The sequence below is a fragment of the Penaeus vannamei genome, chromosome 5 (genome assembly GCF_042767895.1).
Source record: "Penaeus vannamei isolate JL-2024 chromosome 5, ASM4276789v1, whole genome shotgun sequence".
NCBI classification, from domain to species: Eukaryota; Metazoa; Arthropoda; class Malacostraca; order Decapoda; family Penaeidae; genus Penaeus; species Penaeus vannamei.
Genome location: NC_091553.1, coordinates 28,983,701 through 29,006,200, shown reverse-complemented (window position 1 = coordinate 29,006,200; position 22,500 = coordinate 28,983,701). Strand labels below are relative to the sequence as shown.

General features: G+C 37.4%; 2 protein-coding genes across 2 annotated transcripts in view; one reads left to right on the top strand and one right to left on the bottom strand.

Moving 5' to 3' along the window:
* Window positions 1-4,616, bottom strand: part of LOC113819864 (elongation factor 1-beta) — a 5,721-nt gene extending 1,105 nt beyond the window's left edge. Inside the window, exon 1 of the mRNA XM_027372083.2 lies at window positions 4,432-4,616. Coding sequence (XP_027227884.1) covers window positions 4,432-4,514 — 83 coding nt within the window. The 5' untranslated portion in view covers window positions 4,515-4,616. The remainder of the gene's footprint in view (window positions 1-4,431) is intronic.
* Window positions 4,617-5,052: 436 nt separating this feature from the next.
* ND-75 (NADH dehydrogenase (ubiquinone) 75 kDa subunit) lies at window positions 5,053-18,702 on the top strand. Its single transcript, XM_070122058.1, has 15 exons — window positions 5,053-5,189; window positions 9,566-9,730; window positions 10,500-10,607; window positions 10,848-11,006; window positions 11,497-11,640; window positions 11,838-11,975; window positions 12,831-12,965; window positions 13,557-13,746; window positions 14,048-14,127; window positions 14,394-14,612; window positions 14,822-14,989; window positions 15,224-15,427; window positions 15,649-15,825; window positions 17,030-17,164; window positions 18,074-18,702. Exons 2-15 carry the CDS (start codon window positions 9,569-9,571, stop codon window positions 18,227-18,229), a joined length of 2,175 nt encoding a protein of 724 aa, XP_069978159.1. The 5' UTR covers window positions 5,053-5,189; window positions 9,566-9,568; the 3' UTR covers window positions 18,230-18,702.
* Window positions 18,703-22,500: the final 3,798 nt, after the last annotated feature.

Sequence of the window (22,500 nt, the reverse complement as noted above, 5' to 3'; positions counted from 1 at the left end):
GGGAGGATATGAAAAGAAAGAACTGCATCAAAACTGAAGATAATCAACTATCAGGTACTTATAATAAAGTATAATCAGATACTATCTAGAACGCACATTATGTGTTCACACAAGGTGTTATCCATCATTAAAACAGGAATGAGAATTATCCCATCCTCAAATCAACATTCAGAAATATGACACTTGCTCATAAGTCAGATATCAAACCATTCCCCAAGACAGCTCCCATTAAGCAAAACCTAAGAATTGAAAAGTCTATCATTCCCATAATTTTCTTCCAAAGACATACCTTTACTTTTGAGCTTCATCTGTTTCCTAAATCTTTTCTAAATAGGACTATTCATGTAAGGATTTCTAACTATAAAAACTTGCCACAAACAAACAAAACATGCACAGTAAAGCCAAAAATCATGCAGCTACTTTACACAATGCAAACCTTTAAAACATTAGTTAGGAGTTTCAGCAATTATCAAAAGAACATATTTCATGTTTTTAACCAAAAGAAAAACCAAACCTTAAAATATGATTCACTTAAGAAACTATTAATATTAAATAAGATACATATGAAACTGTTAAACAATTAATCATCAGGTCTCAGTACTGCCTGTAACGTGCAGAAAAAAAAAAAAAAATTAAGACCATTTATGATACCTCCTTGGCAAGTTAGAAAGTTTTAACACACAAGTAATACTTTAGTATACATTTACATAATTACATAATATATATTGATAGATAAAAAAAAATCTGATACATGAAATGATCTGCACAGGCAAAGAAAAAGAATATAAGATATGAAAATAGTGTCTGCACGGAATTTGCCATAACCTATGTCCATTACACCTGGATAGAGATGCAAAGATGAAGCCCCATGTCAGAAAAGATTTTGGTTCATACAGCAATGATTTCCAGACAAGCCCTCACTGTCACATTAGTTGGGGTAATAGCAATGGAGTCGTGTTGTCATTACATAAATTTTACATTTCCAGGAAGTAAATATATTGATAATTGTTTAAGTCGAAAAACAAGGTACATGCATTTTACACCCTGAATAATCAAAGAAAAATAACTGCAAGGTTGGATGGCAGTGCAAAACAAGATAAAGTCTAGCAAAGCTAGTCACCAATTGCTGGACAAAAAACACTATATTCAACCAAATTAAAATAAATCCACTTTAGTCAACTACATATATTGTATAGGTTCCACAAATACTTTTTTTTCCCAATCACCACTATAATTCTACTTTTACATGTATGCACATCTGCTTACCAAAGTTATGAGTAGCTCAATTATGGTCTACAAATGATGAAGGACTGGCTTTAACTGTACTTTGTAATATTAAAGGAATAGCAATATAGTGTCCAGCACTTCCTTTTCAAAAAGTAAAAAGAAAAGTTTTATAGATTACAAAAATAAAGGCTTACTTACAAATGAGAGTAGTCAAATGAGCACCCTTCTATACAAGTTGTCTATCAATTTTTATATTACTGTTCTTCAAACAGTTCTGTCTACTGTCTACCATCAGCAGTGCATAAACTATGTTCAAATTTATTACATAATATGCCCATAATTACAAACTAGTCCTAGAAAATGATACTTGTTCTTTACGGCATGGATGCACTTTGCTTGGGAATATTGCAGTCACTGGTACAAGAAACAATCTGTACACTGTACACTGTACTCTCAAGCTTCTGCTCTATTTCATACATACTGAGGTGAAGAAAATATTTTCTAGGGTGTGTTGGAGGGCAGGGCACACCCAGTCACTGCAATTCAGATTGTTGAATTAAGTTTGTGATGTGGAATTTGAGTCTCAGGTGCATGAACCTGTACTACAAAAAATTACCAAAATATGCTGTGTGCTTAAAGACCCATTTATCATAGTCGTGTTCTGATGCAATGTGGTCTCTGTGCTCTACAAACTTGAACCTTATAGCACATACAGGTATGTAAAACATTTGTGATTAATATTTTAAACTACTGAAATGCATTACTTCTAAATACTCCTTCGACCGAATCGGGGTTTAATATGGGGCCAACTTGTAAAAAACTTGATTCTCTCTTACATAACACTAACATGCATCACAACATCCAAACTACATTTTACTGTTGCCCTGAAGAGAGATTTACTACAGGTATTTATAATAATGTTATCTACTTATTAAGGATGGATTTTACTACGCTTTAAAAAAGGGTATTCTACATCAAGATACAAAGAGAATCATCATAAAGACAATATCTAAATAAACCTTACATTTCCTAAACTGGAATAGGCAAGGAAGAGGGAAGGTCCAATAATGGTTCCTTTATGCATTCAAAACTGATCTTGCAGTGTATATAAGATGAGAACCCATTAACAAAGGTATTTTTACTAATACGTCCACACAATGAATCAGGACAATATCAGTATCATTGGATTCCACTCACCATCTAATATGCAGATATGTACATTCTATTATACAAAAGCTCCCCAACCCCCACATTCGTTGTGTAGGGTATGAAAAATACCAGGGAAAATCTGGGTAAAATGCTAGTAATTTACACAATCAGTCTATCACTAATGCAAGAAAATAAAGAATCCTCCACATATTCACAGCAGAATAGAGTGACACAGACTTCCACATGGTAGTAGTTAAGCGGTTTCCTGCTGTGAATACATGGAGGATTCTTGGTTTTCCTGGACAGGGGTTGGTGGGCACATCCCCCTGCATTAGGCATATTAGTGACTGATTCTGTGTAAATTATAGACTTTTACACCTCAATTTCCTTAGTGGCTTTCATGCCCGGTTATTGTCATTGATAACACCACACCCTCCCAGAGATTTAAAAAAAAAAACGATGTTTATCTGCAGGAATATCAATGATTTCATCAATTCTCTTAGTTGTTTTCCCTGAAAATGAATCATTAAGGAGACTGAGTACCATTTCTCCATCGACAATCTAGATTTGAATGGTCCCGTTAGCAGGGGAGGGCATGAAGTATATCAGGTAAATTATGGGATAAAAGAAGCTTAAATAAGAATATTAATCAAAACTGCTTAAAACTAGCATCAAAAATGCTTAATATCAGCCAATGAAACTATAGATGTAACCACTATCTTTGAAATTCTAACGAATGACTCGCCAAAATTCAAAAACTACAGGAACCCAACCCACATTTCGGCAAAATTCTATGGGAATTCACACGTTCTTAAACCCCCCAAAACATATGTTAAGCAATAAACCAGCCTTATATAACAATTCAAGTTGCCATGACAAGGCGTGCCCAACTGCCCGAGGGGAGGGTTGATGGGGGGCTCTGACAAATCTAAATAAGGCTATAGATCAATCTTAAAACACATAAATGAAGTATTACAACATTAAAATACTTTAAGAGCATAAATGTGTAACAGCAGACTGATAATTACCAAATTTTGCCAAGCGTGTAATGACACGTGATCTACTACGGACATCACAGTAATGAGTCAAGCAATGTTGTGTTCTTCTTGCCAGGGTAAACAAATTGCGGGATTTAGATTCTGAGCAGATACACGTTATATTTTCATCATATACCGATAACTATGAGGTCGCTGCAGCTTAAACCTTGTTGTATCCTACTCTTTCTTCCACTCTATAAGATGGTGGTGCCCATTTCCCCTCTGTTTACGTGCATCGCTGCAAGTGATTTATACCTCCTGCCCTCCCTAACTATCGAGTCCAAGAATGCGGGGGTCTAAGGGGCTTCCAGGCAATCCTGCATATTTGGCAACCAGACAGTGTGAGGAATCAAATAATACCAAAATCATGATCATTTATCCGGATGGATTAGAATAGTATTCTTAGAAGTTTAATTTTTTGTATTTTATAGTAAAAAAAAAATAAATAAAAAGTCATTCCAGTGTATGCATTCCCTAGCAGAATATATAAACAAAAGCTTTTGATTTATGACTTCCTATGGGGTAGTCCACTTCATCCCCACCTCCTTGAAAAGGACATGAATAATCTCTTAACTAGCAATTTTCCTAAAATCTATCTACTTTCAAAACCAAACTAATTAAATACGGTAAAATCTCTCAACCTACGTGATTTTGAAACTGATTCGAGCACATGTCAATCGCCTAACATTTCCACCAACAGCTGCCACGTTGAACAGTTTTAAAATGACAACAAAAGCCTTTCTTCATGACAGCGCGATGAACTTACCAATTAACTCAAAAATCGAAGAAACCTCCACAATTAGTGTCGAATACCCATTACAGGCCGCCATGCTCGCTGTATTCTCTTGTAACCAGGTGATGTCACCGTGCCTCTGCTGCCCAGCGTCACCTGAGGACTTACCTGGACTCTACGCCGAGATTGTCTATTTCGTGAGTCTTTTGGTCTGAGTAAACACGCATGGCGGCTTGGGAAACACATGGAATTTTTTAATCTTTAGTTTTCACTGTGACAACGTACCCTTCGATGTAACTTTTGTCCCCAAGATAATCATTTAGGGCCTTGACGCCAGCGTCACTTTTCAAGTCACCGAAATTTGGCATTTTCCTGGCTTTAAGCGTCCGAAAATAGTGCCCTGTGCTCGGTCGTGTCTCTTTCGGACACTCTTAGACGGTCAGAGACCGACACCGTGTCCGAATGCGGCGAAGTGAATTCACTTCTTTGTATGTCACCGGGTCCCTTTAATTGGAAATACTAGATACATAGCCATTTCTATGCAATTCATTACATTTATCATATTTTATCTATAAATGTTTCGAGTCTGATACCCCGAAAAATCGAATGGAAAGGAAATTAGCATTGATATGCCAAAACAGTACGAAACTAAAGCCAAAGTCGACTGGGAGATTCGAAGGGAGGGCAACCTACACATTGAACTGGTACTTTGGTTCTAAACTGCGTGAAACTTTCACATTTTTCTTATAATTCAGTATCTTTTATGACTTTATTTTTTGATTCCATAAATTCTATTGTTCATATTTATGTACGATATTGGCAAGAATATTGATATGTCATACCCAGGTAATACCAACAGTTTCACCAGTTGTTCTATTAAGGCACACAAATACCTAATAGACGTTACAATACAACTGCAAAAATCAATCAGTCTTGAAAAACAAATGAAATGTATTTTTCAGCCAAAAATGTAACATTTACGCAACTTGAACGCTGATTGGTCAATGGTTCACCATCTTGCCTCTCAGCTGATTGTTGTTGTGGTAAGCAAATATCGCAATTTTTGTGCCTCACAGACTCGTTATGGTGTACTATTTCGTTTTGATGGAATGAAGTTGATTATCTGAGTTTTGAGGACGTGTTGGGTGTGGATATTGATTGGATTATTAAACGTTAGTGCGTTTAATTCATCCCCGGCTTGAAATCGTATTTTTTGGTTTGTTATTGTTCTGTGATATAATACTTATTTCCGTAATCACTGTGGGTTATTTATGATTGTCGGAGTAATTTATAACGCGTTATGATCATTGATGCATAAGTGTTTCGTCTGTGGATTAACTGTTGTAATTACACTTTCTTTTGATGTCAATATGAGGTATGTCGACGTAGAAACCATTTTAGAAATCAGAGTTTTATTTCTCTTCTGTGTCCTTAAAATTCTTCAGATTTTTTTTTCCTAATAGCTGTTTTTTTAAATGTTAGAAATAGAGTTGCAGTGTAGTTCATACCAATGCAAACCCATTTTGATTTCTCAATAATTTGGTGGTAATGACATTAATTTCTAGGTTTATATTCATGATATAGGCTATGCATGTAGATAGAGGAGAAGGTTGTTTTATTGTTTATGATCATTTGGACTTCCCAGACAGCATTTATATCATCAGATTTATTCTTGTGTGACAAGAATGAATATGATGATCATTTCCATAGCAATCACAGCTGATGATCTTGATGTGGTAAGTCTCGATAGCAGGGGAGGGCATGAAGTATATCAGGGAAATTATGGGGTGAAATGCTTTAATAAGAAGAATGGTGAACAGAAATGCAGAAAACTATCACAAAAAGACACAAAATCTGTTAAATGAAACTCTGTTGATATGCCCGCCACCTTTGAAAATCCATGCACCGACACACAAAAATTTAAAAAACTCTACAGGAATCCATCTTCCGACAAAATCTACGGGATTTCACACCTTCCAAACCCCCAACAAACGTCCCAAGCCATAACCCAACCCAACCTAGCAATTTACGGTGCTGTGACTAGGCTTGCCCTTCGGGTACTGCCCAAGGGTTGGGTTGATAGAGCCCCCCAAAACCCCCAGGACTCATTCTCTTCATCTTGATATGTATGGCAAGATAGAGCTACATCCATAATGTAAATGATAAATGAAATGCCGGTAATTCTAAGTAAGACAGCTGTGCCTATTTGTTATGTTTATTTTTTTATTTTTTTATTTTTATTTTTTTTTATTTATTTTTTTTTTTCCTCTCCTATCCCCTTCAATCTTGGGGGAACCATGGAAAATCAGGGGTTGAGGAAGGTGGGGGGAGAGGGCCACATACACAGGAGAAATAGTGGAATCAAAGTGAAAATTTTGAAAAAAAAAAAAAAAATCAAAATCCGATTGAGAGTCCGGCGCCAGTGTCAGTGGGCTCAGATATCAAACTATGATAGGAATTAAGGTCTATCTTTTCTTTATTGCCACTATATAGTCTTAAGAATAACCCAGAATCAACGCAACACCTAAAACGACATTTCTCACAGGCCTTTCGTTATCGAATAGCCAGGAATCCACCTGTCAAACCTCGCAGCTAGAAATGTGAAAATGCGCATGCGCAGAAGGTTCTTCAGACCGATTCCCGTAAAAAAAGACAATGATAAATCATAAAACACAGAAATGAGGTATAATACTATTGATAAAGACCTTTGAAAGCATTAATGTGGAACAGCAGACACTGATAATTAGCCAAATATCATTTTGACAACTGCGTAGTAATACATGAACTACTTGAGAGAGTGCAGGAATGAGTTAAAAGGTCATAATTTTGTTTACATTCGCGATGTCAACATGGCAAAGAAGTTAGAAAAAGATAGATCTTTTTCTAACTTCTTCTCTTCTGTCTCATGTATCTCCCTTATTTTCAATTTGTGCACTTTATGCCATAGATGAAAAGTGTCTTAGATTACAACAAGGTAATCATTCATTACACTTTTTTTTACTATAACCCTGATTATTATCTGCTGTAAATATACCAAGGAAAATCGACAATGCCATCTTATTGAGTGTAAGAATTGAAATAAGAAGCAATATAGTTTATACTGCAGTGGCATCATGCTTACTGGTAAATGATGAAAATGTCTGCTGCATATCGCCATAATATTTACCAATAGCGACACACCTTCCCAGAGACTAACAGCTGTATTTACAATCAGTGCGAATCACTCTGCGACAGGAGTTTGCGAAGGCAATCGCATTGTTGTACCCACAGTTGATGCAGTGTGACAGAGGTCGGCGCTGATTGGCTCTCGGAACCTGACCGTCGCAAAGTCAGGTTCTGAGAGCCAATCAGCGCTGACCTCCGTCACATCGCATCAACTGTTGGTACAACAATGCAATCGCCTTCGCAAACTCCCATCGTAGAGGGCATCGCATTGATTGTGAACATGGCCGTAAGTCAGGTAATCCCATGAAATCCAATGCTTTTTCTGCAAATGAATCGTTGAGGAGATTGAGTACCATTTCTCCATTGATGATCTTGAATTGATTGTTCCAATTGCAAGGAAGGGCTTGAAGTATATCAGGTTATTACTGGATCAAACAGGCTTAATAAGAAGAATTGAGGGGGGGGGGGGATATGTAAAACTAACACAGAAAACACTAAGAATGGGCCAATGAATCTTATTAGATGTATCTGCCTTCTTTGACATTCTACGGACTGACAGGCCAAAATATAAAAAACTCTACAGGGAGCCAACCCACTTTTTGGTAACATCTACAGGAATTCACACATTCAAAACCCTCCTAAAAACATACTGATAAATAAACCAACCTAATCTAACTATATAAATTGCCGTGACTAGGTGTGACTTTTGGGCACTGCCAGAGGGGATGGTTGATCGGGGCTATGCGCGCTTAACAACCCCCAGAAAACATTCACACCACAAAGAAAAATATACCAAATACCTTTATATCTGGAAATGTCAAACTTTCTACTGTCTTGATGGGCTCCGATGTCAAACTGGAATGGTTATGAAAGTCTATTTCATCTTTGTTGCCATTGTATAGTCTTGAGAATAACCAGAATCAATGCAGCACTGGAAATTCAACATCTTTCCAGCCCTCTGTCACAGAATGGCCAGTGAGCTGTCCAACCTTGCAGGTGGTGACTAAAAGTCTGAAACGCATGATGTGCAGACTTTTCTAAAAAACTGTATAGGTAAATATTAAAAAACATAATTGAAGTATAATAACATGTTTTGTTTTTTGTTTTTCCTGCCAAGGTAAACAAGATGAGCAATTTAGAATCTGAGCTGTGATAAGCAAGGGATGTTTTCCTCATTTAGCTATGAATATTAGGCCACTGCAGCTTAAAATATGTTGTTTCTGACTCTGTTTCTTATACTCTCTAAGATGGCAGTGTCTATTTCCCCCTATACCTGTACGTCACTATAAGTAATCTAGACTTTTAAGTCCACAATACCAACGCAGCCAGAGTTCTGAATGTCAGTTTTCTAAAGGTTGGCACGAAGTACTAATAAATTGGGGTCTAGTGGGGCTTGTCCCCATGTCTAGGGAATAAATAGAAGCAGGAAAGGTTAGGTTGGGTGTTTGAGTTCACATGATACCCTGGTTTTGAGACTTGGTCTCTAGATGGGGTGTCGCTCTTGGTGACAATTAGCTTATTCATATATTGATCACGGTCAATATGGATACGAGGGTAGTGGCCTTTTCAAATCAATGTGGTATTTTTTTGCTAGAAATCCACAGATATCAATGATTATGGGCATTTTCTCTTATGCAAATGAATCTTTGAGATCTGATTATCATGATTTGTTAGTTCTTATAGCAGGGGAGGGCATGAAGTATATCAGGGAAATTATGGGGTTAAACCAGCTTGAATAAGAAGAATAGAGAACAAAAATGTGTAGAACCAGCTGTTAAAAAGATTTATTTATAAGCTTAAAATCAGCTACTGAAACTCTACAGGCACACTCACTATCTTTGAAATTCTATGAACCGTTTAGCCAAAAATCAAAACTTTACAGGAATCCAACCATCTTTCGGTAAAATCTACAGAAATTAAAACCCCCAGTGATAATCGTAACGTAACAAATGTTATGTAACAATTAAGTTATAGCCATTATATCCTTGAATAACTAGCAAGCTAAAAGAAATTTACAAATTAACCTCTCAGTGATGGGTATAACAATAGTAGCCCTGACATACGAGCCTATGGCATGTATAATGTCATGACTTGCAGTGGGTGATGACTTGCAGTGGGTGGGTGGGTTGTACACAGCTCAGGCCCAGCCAGAAAGTCTCGACTGTTGTGTAATATTACATAAGAAATATATCAGGCCCCGTCATCATAGGGTTAAATAGACTAATTTAACGCTCACTAGCTTTTTTCTCTGCAGTAAATGAAGATGCTGCGTTTAGGGGCACAGCAGCTGCTCCGCTATGGCGGTGGGCGCTCCATGGTGCTAGGAGGAGCCCGCACTCAGTCTTCTGCTCCAGAAAAGATTGAAGTGTTTATCGACGATAAGCCAGTAATGGTGGAGCCTGGCACTACTGTGTTGCAAGTAAGCTTTTTCATGGCATTATATTTACCATACTGTTTTGTATAATATTTGATATTGAATTAGATAATGTCTTTAGATGGCTTTGATAGTTATTTTTTTCTAGTTACCCACTTTGTTTTTTTGTTTTTTGTTTTATATTGTTATGCAGTGTAGCAGTTAAGTATTAAGTAACCTCCCATTTGGGTACTGACATGTTAATCAGTATTTATAAATTTATAGATTTTTCAGAATCTTAGTACATCTTGAATTTATATGATTTGTTACCTTTTTTCATGCTTTCTCTCTCTCTCTCTCTCTCTCTCTCTCTCTCTCTCTCTCTCTCTCTCTCTCTCTCTCTCTCTCTCTCTCTCTCTCTCTCTCTCTCTCTCTCTCTCTCTCTCTCTCTCTCTCTCTCTCTCTCTCTCTCTCTCTCTCTCTCTCTCTCTCTCTCTCTCTCTCTCTCTCTCTCTCTCTCTCTCTCTCTCTCTCTCTCTCTCTCTCTCTCTCTCTCTCTCTCTCTCTCTCTCTCTCTCTCCCTCTCCCTCTCCCTCTCCCTCTCCCTCTCCCTCTCCCTCTCCCTCACCCTCTCCCTCTCCTTCTCCCTCTCCCTCTCCCTCTCCCTCTCCCTCTCCCTCTCCCTCTCCCCCTCCCACCTCCCACCTCCCACCTCCCCACTTCGTGCCAACCCTTTTCTTCCAGTATGTATACTTTTTCATTAATTTCTTTGCATTTAGTAATTTAGATGGCAACAAACATGTGTTCCCTCAAATGAAAAGAAAAATCTTTACAGGCTGCCGCAGTGGCTGGAGTAGAAATCCCCAGGTTCTGCTACCATGAGCGCCTGTCTGTGGCTGGCAATTGCAGGATGTGTTTGGTGGAAGTTGAAAAGTCAGTCAAGGTACATGATGAGCACCTTTAGACATTTTATATGTACCAGCTTTATGTATATTTTATATCACATTTTATTGCAAAGATCACCAAGTAATTTTGATTTGAAGAAATAAATGAAAGGTGAAGGATTCTGGAGGTACATTATGTGGAATTTTGATGGTATCATTTCTAGCTCAAGCAATGACATTACATTTGATATTTTGATATGCAAAGTAACAATGCCATTCCTCACCCTATTGTCACACAGCCAGTTGCTGCTTGTGCCATGCCTGTGATGAAAGGCTGGCGCATCAAGACCGACAGTGACATGACCCGAAAGGCACGTGAAGGAGTAATGGAGTTTCTCTTGATCAACCACCCCTTGGATTGCCCCATCTGCGATCAAGGTGGTGAGTGTGACTTGCAGGTAGGTTGGCAGTCTAAATGGATTTTCATTGAATAGTTGGATATGCCTTTGTAGGTGCAATGAGTATAAGTGGAAAGGGTGACTAGAAGAGGGTTCATGGTTAGGGGTGGGGGGGTTAGTTGTGAATGTGTAGGTGGTTGGAAGGGTTGGTGGTTATTTGGATAGCCATTGTAGGAGGGGTTATCAGTCTGAAAAAATTGAATACCATTTTTATTAAGTGATTATATGAAAAAAAATTGTAGGATTGGCTTTTTTATGTATGATGTTATGTGAAATATTAATTAATAAGCTTATATCATGTTTCTAGATGTAGAGTGATGAATGTTTAGTTCTCAAATTTTAGTATTAACTTTCATTTGATTTTGAATAGGTAGCAGTAAATACAATTTTCAATTTCCAGGTATGGTTTTAGGAGTATCATTTCATGTTATTATTTTAAAGATTAAAAAATCATAAAGCTCTTTTTTCCCCCTCCTTCAAAATTTTACAGGATCAGTCAATGGCCTTTGGCAGTGATAGGTCACGTTTCTTGGACAACAAACGGGCTGTAGAAGACAAGAACATCGGGCCTCTTGTCAAGACCGTTATGACTCGCTGCATCCATTGCACAAGATGTGTCCGGTTTGCTTCTGAGGTAGGCAGTTCTGTTATTTTTTTGTTCAAGTCATTATAAAAAAAATTTAAAAATGACATAGCTAAAACTCGGTGTCAGTGAGATTTGAATGTGAAAAATTATTTTGTTGCTTGTCTCTTTCTTTTTTGGTATTATGAATAGTAGAAAGGAAAATGATGATAATATTTTACACATCTCTTCTTTTCTCTTGTTACCAGATCGCTGGTGTAGAAGACCTTGGGACAACAGGCCGAGGCAGTGATATGCAGATTGGAACTTACGTCGAGAAGATGTTGATGTCTGAGCTCTCAGGGAATGTCATTGATCTCTGCCCTGTCGGAGCTCTTACTTCAAAGGTAGCCAGTGTGTTACCATTTTCTTTTTTAAGTGTACAGAATTATAGGGTACTTTGTAAGTTGGAATGCTCTTGTTTTATAGTAGTTCACATTTACATTTTGCATTAGATTTACCTAATTTTGCTAGAAGGACTGATAGAAGATAAGTTCATGTACATCTTTTTTCCAAGTTACATATAACCAGGTTGCTCTACCCCCATTTAGCCTATAGAACCCATAGATAAAATTGGCGGTTTCCCAAGAATATTGTTACAGTTGTTAATGATAAATAACTCTTCTTTATAAATAAATTAAGGAATTTTGGTTTTATTTATAGTGATTATAACAATAGATTAGATTATGCAAGTGATTATGCTTCTGGGTATATCTGATATCTCACATACTCTCATTGGCTAAATGCTCTGCCCCTTTTTGACCCCTACAATTTGTGCAGCGTTTTATAGTATCATTCATTGCATTTTAATTGTAGTTCATTAAGTAATAACATTGGTAAAAGAAGTTGTCAAAAAAGAAACCAACAAATGATGAAATAAAAAAGATGAAAAATATTGCTGTGACTAAAGCAGATGAGGCTCAGAAATGCCATCTAAATTTTCTTTTTCAAAATGGAGTGGGTAAAGTTATCATACTTGCTCCCTTTTCAATTTAGGGAATTTAACTGAAATGTAATTTTATGTCGGTAAAATTCTTTCTTTTTTTCTTCTTCATCTTCCTTTCTTGTATCGAAAGTGAGTTTCTTTTTCTTGTTTCCAGCCCTTTTTCTTTCCTTTTTTATTTTTTTTATATATTATTTTTTATTTTTTATTTTCTCTTCTCTTACAACACTAACTGTGAGTTATCTTTTCATGTTTCCAGCCCTATGCCTTTACTGCCAGACCTTGGGAAATTCGCCGCACTGATTCCGTTGATGTACTTGACGCAGTTGGCTCAAACATTGTTGTTAACCATCGCACTGGTGAGGTCCTCAGGGTCTTGCCTATGACGAATGAGGTTTGTATTGTTAGAGAAAAGTTATTCTTAAAATTAAGATATGAGAGGAAGTAGAATTAAAGCAAATTTTATTTCTATATTGGCTAATGTTAAATGTTGGAATGGAAGTTGATTTGGAATTTATTTTGCTTTTTGTATTATTATAAAGAAATTGAGTTTGTTTTACAGTGCTTTCATTTTATGTTGTGATATAAAAAGAACTTTAAGCTGTTTTCATCAGTGTAATGTCCCATTACTAGAGCCTCTTCAAAGAAGCAATAATTCAAAAGAAAATCTTTATAATATATATTTATATTATATATTGATACATATTTATGATACTGAGTATTAGTTTTATAAAGTTTCAACAAACAAAATATAATAAAGAAAATTTTAATGTAATTCATTCAATTTCAACTGCCATTGATGTATGCAAGGATCACATATTTCCAAAACATTAGTCAACCTTATACATCATTGTCATTTACCTGCAATGCTGTAATTGTTATTTGACATTTTTGTTTTAACTCAGTTTATGTAGTATCCATATTGGGAGGAGACAAAGCATTCAAGAGATTAAAAGTAACTTGTTGCATAATATCTTGATTGCAGGAGATCAATGAGGAATGGCTGTCTGATAAGTCACGGTTTGCCATTGATGGGTTGAAGCGCCAGCGTTTGATCCACCCCATGGTAAAGGACTCTGCTGGAGAGCTCCGTCCTTGTGAGTGGGAAGATGCACTTATTGTGGCAGGAAAGGCTCTGAAAGCAGCCAATGGATCTGTTGCTGCAGTTGCTGGAGGTATAGTTTTCTTCTCTCTCTCTCTCTCTCTCTTTTTTTTCCTTTCTTTTTTTTTCCCTTTCTTTTTTCTTTTCTTTTCTTTCTTTATTTATTTATTTTGTTCTTTCTTTCTTCCTCTTTTTCTCTTAATTCATTCTGTCTTCCTTGCGAAATGTTCTTTTCATATTTAAATCTGCAACAGACGTTTCTTTTTTCTTTTTCTTTTTTCTTTTTATTTCATGTGTTGCTTTAAGAAGCAGCTAAAATTACAGTGTGTTTCATAAAAGAAGTATGGCTCTTCATATCATTTGTGTCTTTACAGGATTGGCTGATGCTGAATCACTGATTGCTCTTAAAGACATGGTTAACAAACTTGGTGGAGAGTCTGTTTGCACAGAGGAGGTGAGCATCCTAAAGGAAATATTCTTTCACATCTTGAAAGTTTGAGTAAAAGAATAGGGACAGATGCTAACTCAAGTTGCAGTAACTAGTTGGTGAGTTGGTTATGCATGAGAAGATGCTTAGCAGATGTTACCAATCTATACGTGTGCATCAGGGAGCACAAATGAGTATTTGCATAGATAGATTTCTGCTAACTTTCCAAATCTATAAACATTGACACATTCATTTTTAAATCTCCACCAGCCCTCAGATTTATTATTTTTCAGATATTCCCTGATGCTGGAACTGGTACTGACCTACGATCCTCATACCTGCTCAACACAAAAATCGTTGGTGTAGAAGAAGCTGACTTGGTTTTGTTTGTTGGCACCAATCCTCGGTTTGAGGCAGCACTCTTCAACGCCCGTGTCAGGAAAGCCTGGGTACACAATGAGCTTGATGTTGCAATGATCGGACCCAAGGTGAACCTCACCTACGACTATGAGGTGAGTCGTACTTTTGTTCTTTCCCTTAGTACAGGTGGTTCCTCTTTTCCTGACAATACTTTTTTCATTGCAATTTCTTGGTTGTGTTTTCTCTTTCATTATAATGTTTGCCTTTCTGATTTTTTTTTTTTTTTTTTTTCCCCATTGTTATTATAATTGGTTTTATGCTTAGAAAATTGATATTAATAGACCTTCATTCTTGGTTACAGCACCTTGGTGATGATGTAAATATTGTGAACAGCCTCCTGGATGGATCTCATCCCTTCTCGGAGAGGTTGGCTGCTGCCAAGAAGCCCATGATTGTTGTTGGAACCAATGCTCTGTCCCGAGGTGATGGTGGTGCCCTCCATGCACAGCTTGTAAAGCTTTCTCAGAAGGTAAGATTTAGAAATGGAAGAGAGAGATTAAGGATGTGATAATGGTATTTTTAACTTAACAAGAGGCACTGGAAATGGTTGGTTTGTTGTATTTAAAAAAAAGTAAATTAATTTTGTGAATATTGATACATATTTGGTGTAACTGAAGTGATTGTTCACCTTGTGATAATTTTTTTGATTGGGCAAATTATATGGATTCTGTATACTAACAATCAACTTAAATGTTATCTTCAGCTGCGCAGTGGTTGTGAAGGAGAATGGCGTGTGTTGAACGTCCTACAGCAGGTAGCCTCACAGGTGGCTGCCCTCGATCTGGGCTATACTCCAGGAGTGGCTGATATTCGCAATAACCCTCCCAAGGTGCTCTTCCTACTTGGAGCAGATGAGGGTGCCATTACCCGGGAGGACCTCCCAAAGGACACAATCATCATTTACCAGGTTTGGAGATTCATGCTTCTTTATCTCTTTGTAATTGGTAGATTTGGTGAAGAAGGAGAATTTGTATGTATAGTAAGATACATAAGCAGAAGGAAGTAGGATGATTAAGGTTCCCAGTCTTTCTAAAATATTTTGAAGTTGATATACAGTGTGTTCCAGTTTTTTCATGTTTTATTTCCCAAACTATAAACTTAAAAAAAATCTTATTGCCTCAAATTTAGGGTCACCATGGAGACCATGGAGCAACCATTGCTGATGTGGTCCTGCCAGGTGCGGCTTACACCGAGAAGACAGCAACCTACGTCAATATGGAGGGACGTGCCCAGCAAACTAAGGCAGCACTGGTTCCCCCAGGCATGGCCCGTGTTGACTGGAAGATCATCAGAGCTCTGTCTGAGGTAGGGTGTATGTGAGGGGAAAGGGAGAGGGTGCCTAAGAAAAGTAACTTAGGGTAGGGTTTAATGAGTGGGAGTGTTGTATATGATACATTTTGTTTAATTCTTTAAGCTATTTTATTTCTAGGTTACAGAATTTTGTTGTTTTTTTTGTTTTCTTTTCAAGATTGTTGTTGTTAGTATTATTAATATATTTTATTTCTAATACTTTATTTTATCATTAATGTTTATACTGTTAATATTTTTATTGATATTATCAATATATTACTACTACTACTATTAATATTAATATTACTATTACTATTACTACTATTACTCCTACTTTTACTCCTGTTTTTACTCCTACTTTTACTACACCTCCTACTACTACTGCTACTACTCTTACTACTACTAATTCTACTATTACTCATAATATTACTCATACTACTACTGCTACTACTACTACTGCTGCTGCTGCTCCTACTACTACTACTCTTAGTACTACTACTATTACTACTACTACTATTACTACTACTACTATTACTACTACTACTATTACTACTACTACTATTACTACTACTACTATTACTACTACTACTATTACTACTACTACTATTACTACTATTACTACTACTACTATTACTACTATTACTACTACTACTATTACTACTACTACTATTACTACTACTACTATTACTACTACTACTATTACTACTACTACTATTACTACTACTACTATTACTACTACTACTATTACTACTACTACTACTACTACTACTACTACTACTACTACTACTACTACTACTACTACATCTACTACTGCTCTGCTACAACTATTACTACTACTACTAATACTAATATTATTATTATTATTATTATTATTACTACTACTACTACTGCTACTGCAACTGCAACTGCTACCATTGTTGATTGGTTTAGCTCACTTTTTGTATATTTAGAACCATAGATGATAATGTAACGAAACAGTTTGGTTTTATTTGTAAGCTAATATTTATGCTATTGATAATTGGGAAGGAGGATGATTTCTATATGGAAATTCAAGGGAATTGACTGATGAAATGTTTGTAGTAGTATAGTTTCTTATTATTCCTGAAAGATGTGTACATGAAATCACTATATTTCATAATTTGATCTACATTATTATTGTTGGAATATGTATTCTTCTTCTTTCTCTTCTTCAAATAACCTTTTTCTTTTCTCTTTTCAGATTGTAGGAGCTACACTTCCTTACGATACCCTAAATGAGGTGCGTCATCGCATGGCTGAAGTCTCACCCAACTTGGTGAGGTATGGAGATGTTGAGGAGGCCAACTACTTTGCACAGGCGTCAGCACTTGCAGAGGTAACCATTCTTTTTATCTCTTTGCGACTCCATTCATTCATTCATTTATTTATTCATTCATTCACACATTGACCATGGAGTAAGATCATACTTGTATTGCATGGTTGTAGTAAACCAGTCTCTTTATTTTACAATTACATCAGTTATGGTTGATGCCTTATTGGTCCTGGGCAATCTCCTGTCTTTAGCTTAAAGACAGGAGATTTTAATTTTAAGTTTTCTTTTTGTCTTTATCCTGAAGGACTTCTGTTTATCTTCAAGTTTTATTTCGTCCTATAGGAATCTTGGGCCAGCAACAATATTTATTTTGATCACTTTTAAGGGGGTACTTGATTAAGAGGTAAATAAAGTACATTTGTAATACTAAAAATGACATATTTAGATTATTATTTTGACTTTTATAAGATGTATATTTGCATTAGACATCACTGGTATATGTAGTTGCAATTATTGCATTAGTTGTTCTGTTTCACAAAGTTCATTATCCTTGCATTGCAAAGGCATAATGTGTCCGTATTGCTGGCAATTAGTGGATGGGTTTTACATAATTTTATACACATTTGCAATGTATTGGTCTCCTGCTTTATATCTAACAGATGTTTTTTCTTTTCCTTTTTCTTTTTTATTATTATTATTATTATTATTATTATTATTAATGAAGACTTTACAGTAAACAGCCTCATTATCTTTCTCAGAAATAATAGATGTGATATAATATGCATCTCTCATTATACCTTTTTTACATCTTTCTTTACTTTAGAACAGAGCAGTCTTCCTTTCCTATTATTTTCTCATAAAATTAGCCTAGGATATGTTATGTAATTGTATTTTTTTTTTTTTTTTTTTTTTTTCCATTATGTAACCATGTGTAAGATATAGATATATATTAATATTACTTTCTCATCCCAGCTGGTGAAAGGAAACTTTGATGCAGCTCCTCTGGATGTTCCGCTGAAGAAGCTGGAGGACTACTACATGACCAATTCTATTACTAGAGCCTCCCCAACTATGGCCAAGTGCATTGCCGCAGTGAAGAAAGAAGCGAGTAACAAGTTTGTAGGATAAAGGGTGTCATTGCAGTTTGTGTTAAATAAATTGAATTAGTTAGAAAAAAAAAAAAAGCATTACCAAGAGTAGCTGGTTGTTAATCTGCAGAAACAGCTTTTAAATTATTACAGCTATGATGATATATATTTATTACCCATTACTGTTGAACCAATGATAACAACTGGAGACTGCTAGACACCCCCCCCCCCCCCTTCAAGATTTTGATTGTAATATACAAAATGTTAAGAGCACCTAAGTAGGATTTCAGTTTGGCACTCCAGGGTAAATGAACCAGCCTGAAATTCTGCTAAGTTTGCCTTTCCATAAAGAGTTTCTATGAAGTTTGTTTTAAAGCTGTTAGAAATAACTGTTGAATTTGCCATGGATAGAAACATTCAAACACCTGAGGAAGAAGTACTGCTGGAGGTGGTAGTGTAAAAATGTCTATTTTATTTGTACAGTATGTCCTAATAATAAGAATTTATAATTAATGACTTTTCATTTCCCTCTAATATTTTCTTAAAGTCAGCATTTGCATTGTGAAAGACTAAAAGGATAGAAATTAGGTAGAATTGAACACCAGGTTTCAAATGCTTTAATCACAAAGTAACCAAAACTATGCTCTGTTTAGCATCGTCATGGCAAAGGTTCGTAATTTTGTGTCATTGTCCAAATTATATCAATATGAATTCCTTTCATGATGTCCTAGTTGGTTACAGCATAGAATTGATACATTTTGTTTGCTTCCTAATTCTCTCTCCACTGAGAATAAATACTGATATAAGAATCAGTTTCCTTGGGGCTGTAGTCAAGATTGGAGCTGTGGTTGAGAATGGGGTGTCTGGATTTAGAGTGGCAAAAGTATTTGACTCATAGCCCCCCTACACTCCTTCCTCCTAATCCCTCCCAAGACAACACATCCCCTTCAACTCCAACTATCCATCCTTCCGATATCCATCCTCCTGCCACTAATATCCCCCCCCCCCCCACACCACTTCCACCTACTCCTTCCCAATACAACCCATTCCCCTCAACTCCAACTATACGCACATTCTCCCTCCCTCCATCCCTTCTATCCTTTCCACTCCCTCCTGGATACACACATGAACCACTCATGTCACAACAATGCCTTTCCCCAGATCCCCCACCTTCTGATACCACTCCTTCACAACCCCTTGCTCCTTCCCCCCCAGATTCCCCAACACGTGCCGGCGCTATCACTCATAAAATAACCAAGATATAGCTCTCCTACATTGGAATATTCGCAGTTTCCATTCTCACAGACCAGACCTTCATCATATCCTTGTTTCTTATAATCCATCCATTATCTGCCTCCAAGAGACTTTTCTTACACATCCTCCTATACCAATTCCCAATTACCATTTTATCTCTTCCTCACACTCCCTTTATGTCTCGTCTATACTTATCCATCATAAGACACCTTATGTCATACCTCCCTTACAAACCACTGTCCCGTGCACAGTTATTCGCATCTTTCTTCGCCGTTGGATAACACTGATTTCATTCTACTTCTCCCCTTCCCATCCTATTGACTTTGTTGCCTTTGAAATTCTTTAATTTCTCTAACCACCTTTCCTCGTAGTTGGTGATTTCAACTACCGCTACACTCTGTGGGGTGACTCTATCACCACTTCCCAAGGCTGATCTCTGGAACGCTTCCTTTCCACAAATAACCTAACTATTCTTAATTCAGATCGCCCCACGCGTTTTGACATGCGCACACAATCCTTTTCATGCCTTGACCTCTTTCTATGATCCCGTACTCTTCATTTAGATTTCCATTGGTTAGTTCTAGACCACTTCCCTTATAGTGACCACTTCCCAGTACACCTTTCTCCTACTTCGTATGTACCACTTCCTAATCCCCCACACTGGTGCTTTGATAGAGCTGACTGGCGTACTTTCACTTCACTCTCTACTATACCTATCCCTCCACCCCCCTTCCCGCCCATTTCAGATATGCTGCAATGTTCTATAACCACGATCCTAAGAGCTGCCTCTACAACCATTCCTCGAAGCTCAAGACCATATACCTCTAAGTGTGTTCCATGGTGGAATTCTGATTGCACCAAAGTGCTTCGCTTAAAACGAGCAACCTGGAACAGCTATCGCTACAAACACGGCACCCCTTACCAGGTATCAGCCCTTATCTCCTTTAAAATGGCATCTGCCCACCTTCGCCGTACAATCAGAAACAGTAAAACAAATAGCTGGCAAAATTATGTTTCCTCAATTACATCTACCTCTATTTCATCTGTTTGGCGACGGATCATAAATTATCAGGCAAACATCCCTCCCCACCCTGCCCCCGTCCTCTATATTCGAGATATTTTCATCTCTGATCCTATCGAAGTAGCTAATGAACTGGGCGACCATTTCAGCCTGGTCAGCAGTGGCTCTCGCCTTTCCCCAAACTTTTTTTCCATTAAATCCATCAAGGAATGCACCCCTATCACCTTCACCCTATCCTCTGATGAGGCCTATAACGCTCCTTTTTCTTCTTCTGAACTCAATGCTGCATTACAGTCGTGCCGCAACACTCATGAAGGCCCTGATGGTAATCACTATCGTATGCTCCAACACCTACCTTTACCTCTTCTCCACCTTTACCTACTCTTTTCTCCGTACGCATGGATACCCTCCTCTTCCATTCCCCCTTTCCTCACCTCCGACCTCTCCCACTTTCTGTCCATTCCATTCCTTCGTGACTTATACCTCACCCTTGTATTTGCTCCTCAGTTTTTCCTGACCCACCAAAATCAGATATCCCCCCCTCTATTCTTCTCACTCATTTTCTTGACCATGCCTCCATTCATTCCTCCAGCATTCATGTCTACACTGACGGTTCCAAATCCACCTCAGGAGCTGGATTCGCAGTAACCTTCCCAAATCGCACTTTCAAATACACCCTGCCTCCTGAATCTAGTGTCCTTACTACAGAACTGTATGCACTCCTAAACCACCATAACCCATTCCCTCATCAACTCTCTTACCCATTTTCAACCTTTCAACATTACTCTAGATAGTTGACGCATAGCAACTACCACCTGCCATCACCCTTTACTATACCTTCCTATAAAGCTATATGACCTTAAATCCCTAGCACATTTATTTCACTTTTAACCATTAACCATTAACCTTTCCTTCTTTTTCTCTGTCCTTCCTCGTTTCCTTTTTCTTCCCCCACTATCTCGCTTTCTCTCACTCACTCTTTCTTTCTCTCTTTCTCTTTCTCTCTCCCTTTCTCTCTTTCTCTCTCTCTTCTCTTCACTTCTTTTCTCTTCTCTTCTTTTCTCTTCTCTTCTCTTTCTCTCTCTCTCTCTCTCTCTCTCTCTCTCTCTCTCTCTCTCTCTCTCTCTCTCTCTCTCTCTCTCTCTCTCTCTCTCTCTCTCTCTCTCTCTCTCTCTCTCTCAACATCTTTCTTTCCATATCTTTCCCAATTTGGAGTATAATGTGTGTGTGTGTGTGTGTGTGTGTGTGTGTGTGTATGTGCATGTGCATGTGCATGTGCATGTGCATGTGCATGTGCATGTGCATGTGCATGTGCATGTGCATGTGCATGTGCATGTGCATGTGCATGTGCGCGTGTGTGTGTGTGTGTGTTTCTTTCTACATCAACAGCAGAGAGCTTTGACCTTCCCCAATTCAATTCCTGTTAATATCATGGTGGGCATAGTAGACAGGAGCTGAGGCCCAATGTTGGGTATCGCCCCTCAGCCCTCAAATCAAGGTATTTTCTCCCCCTTTCCTTGTCCTTCTCTTCTCTAATCCCTTCTTCTGTCCACTTCCTAAGGTATAAGAACTGATGAAAGGAGGAAAGGATGGCCTTGTGTCAGTCCTGAATGGCCTCCAGGAGATGGGCAGGATATTCTATTGTGATTAGTAGTCTAGCTCTTACCCCTTATAGGAGCTCTGAGTGATAGATCATTTCTCTTCTCCAAATATTTCAGGTTTATCATGTCCAATAATGATTTCACACCTTTATTTGGAGCACTGAGACTTGCACCTTTATCAACTAGCCCCTCTGAATGTAACCCCTCAACCCCTAAAACCAAACTCGATAATTACTGTCAACTTGGTCCATTGCAAATCTCTTCCTCTCCCCTACTCTCTATCTCCTGGAGATCAATGTCAGTCATTTTGTAATACCATATATCTATAAGGAAATGAAAATAACTTTTGAAGCTTAAAAGAGTATATTATGCGTGCCTTAAAGGGAAAACACTATTCTCATGACAATGACCTTAAATATGTATAATGTGTAAAAC

Coding starts and splice junctions, on each gene's coding strand:
- ND-75 (XM_070122058.1), top strand. CDS start 9,569: ATGAAGATGCTGCGTTTAGGGGCACAGCAGCTGCTCCGCTATGGCGGT. Junction 11,641..11,837: donor GTGTCCGGTTTGCTTCTGAG/GTAGGCAGTTCT, acceptor TCTTGTTACCAG/ATCGCTGGTGTAGAAGACCT. Junction 13,747..14,047: donor TGTTGCTGCAGTTGCTGGAG/GTATAGTTTTCT, acceptor GTGTCTTTACAG/GATTGGCTGATGCTGAATCA.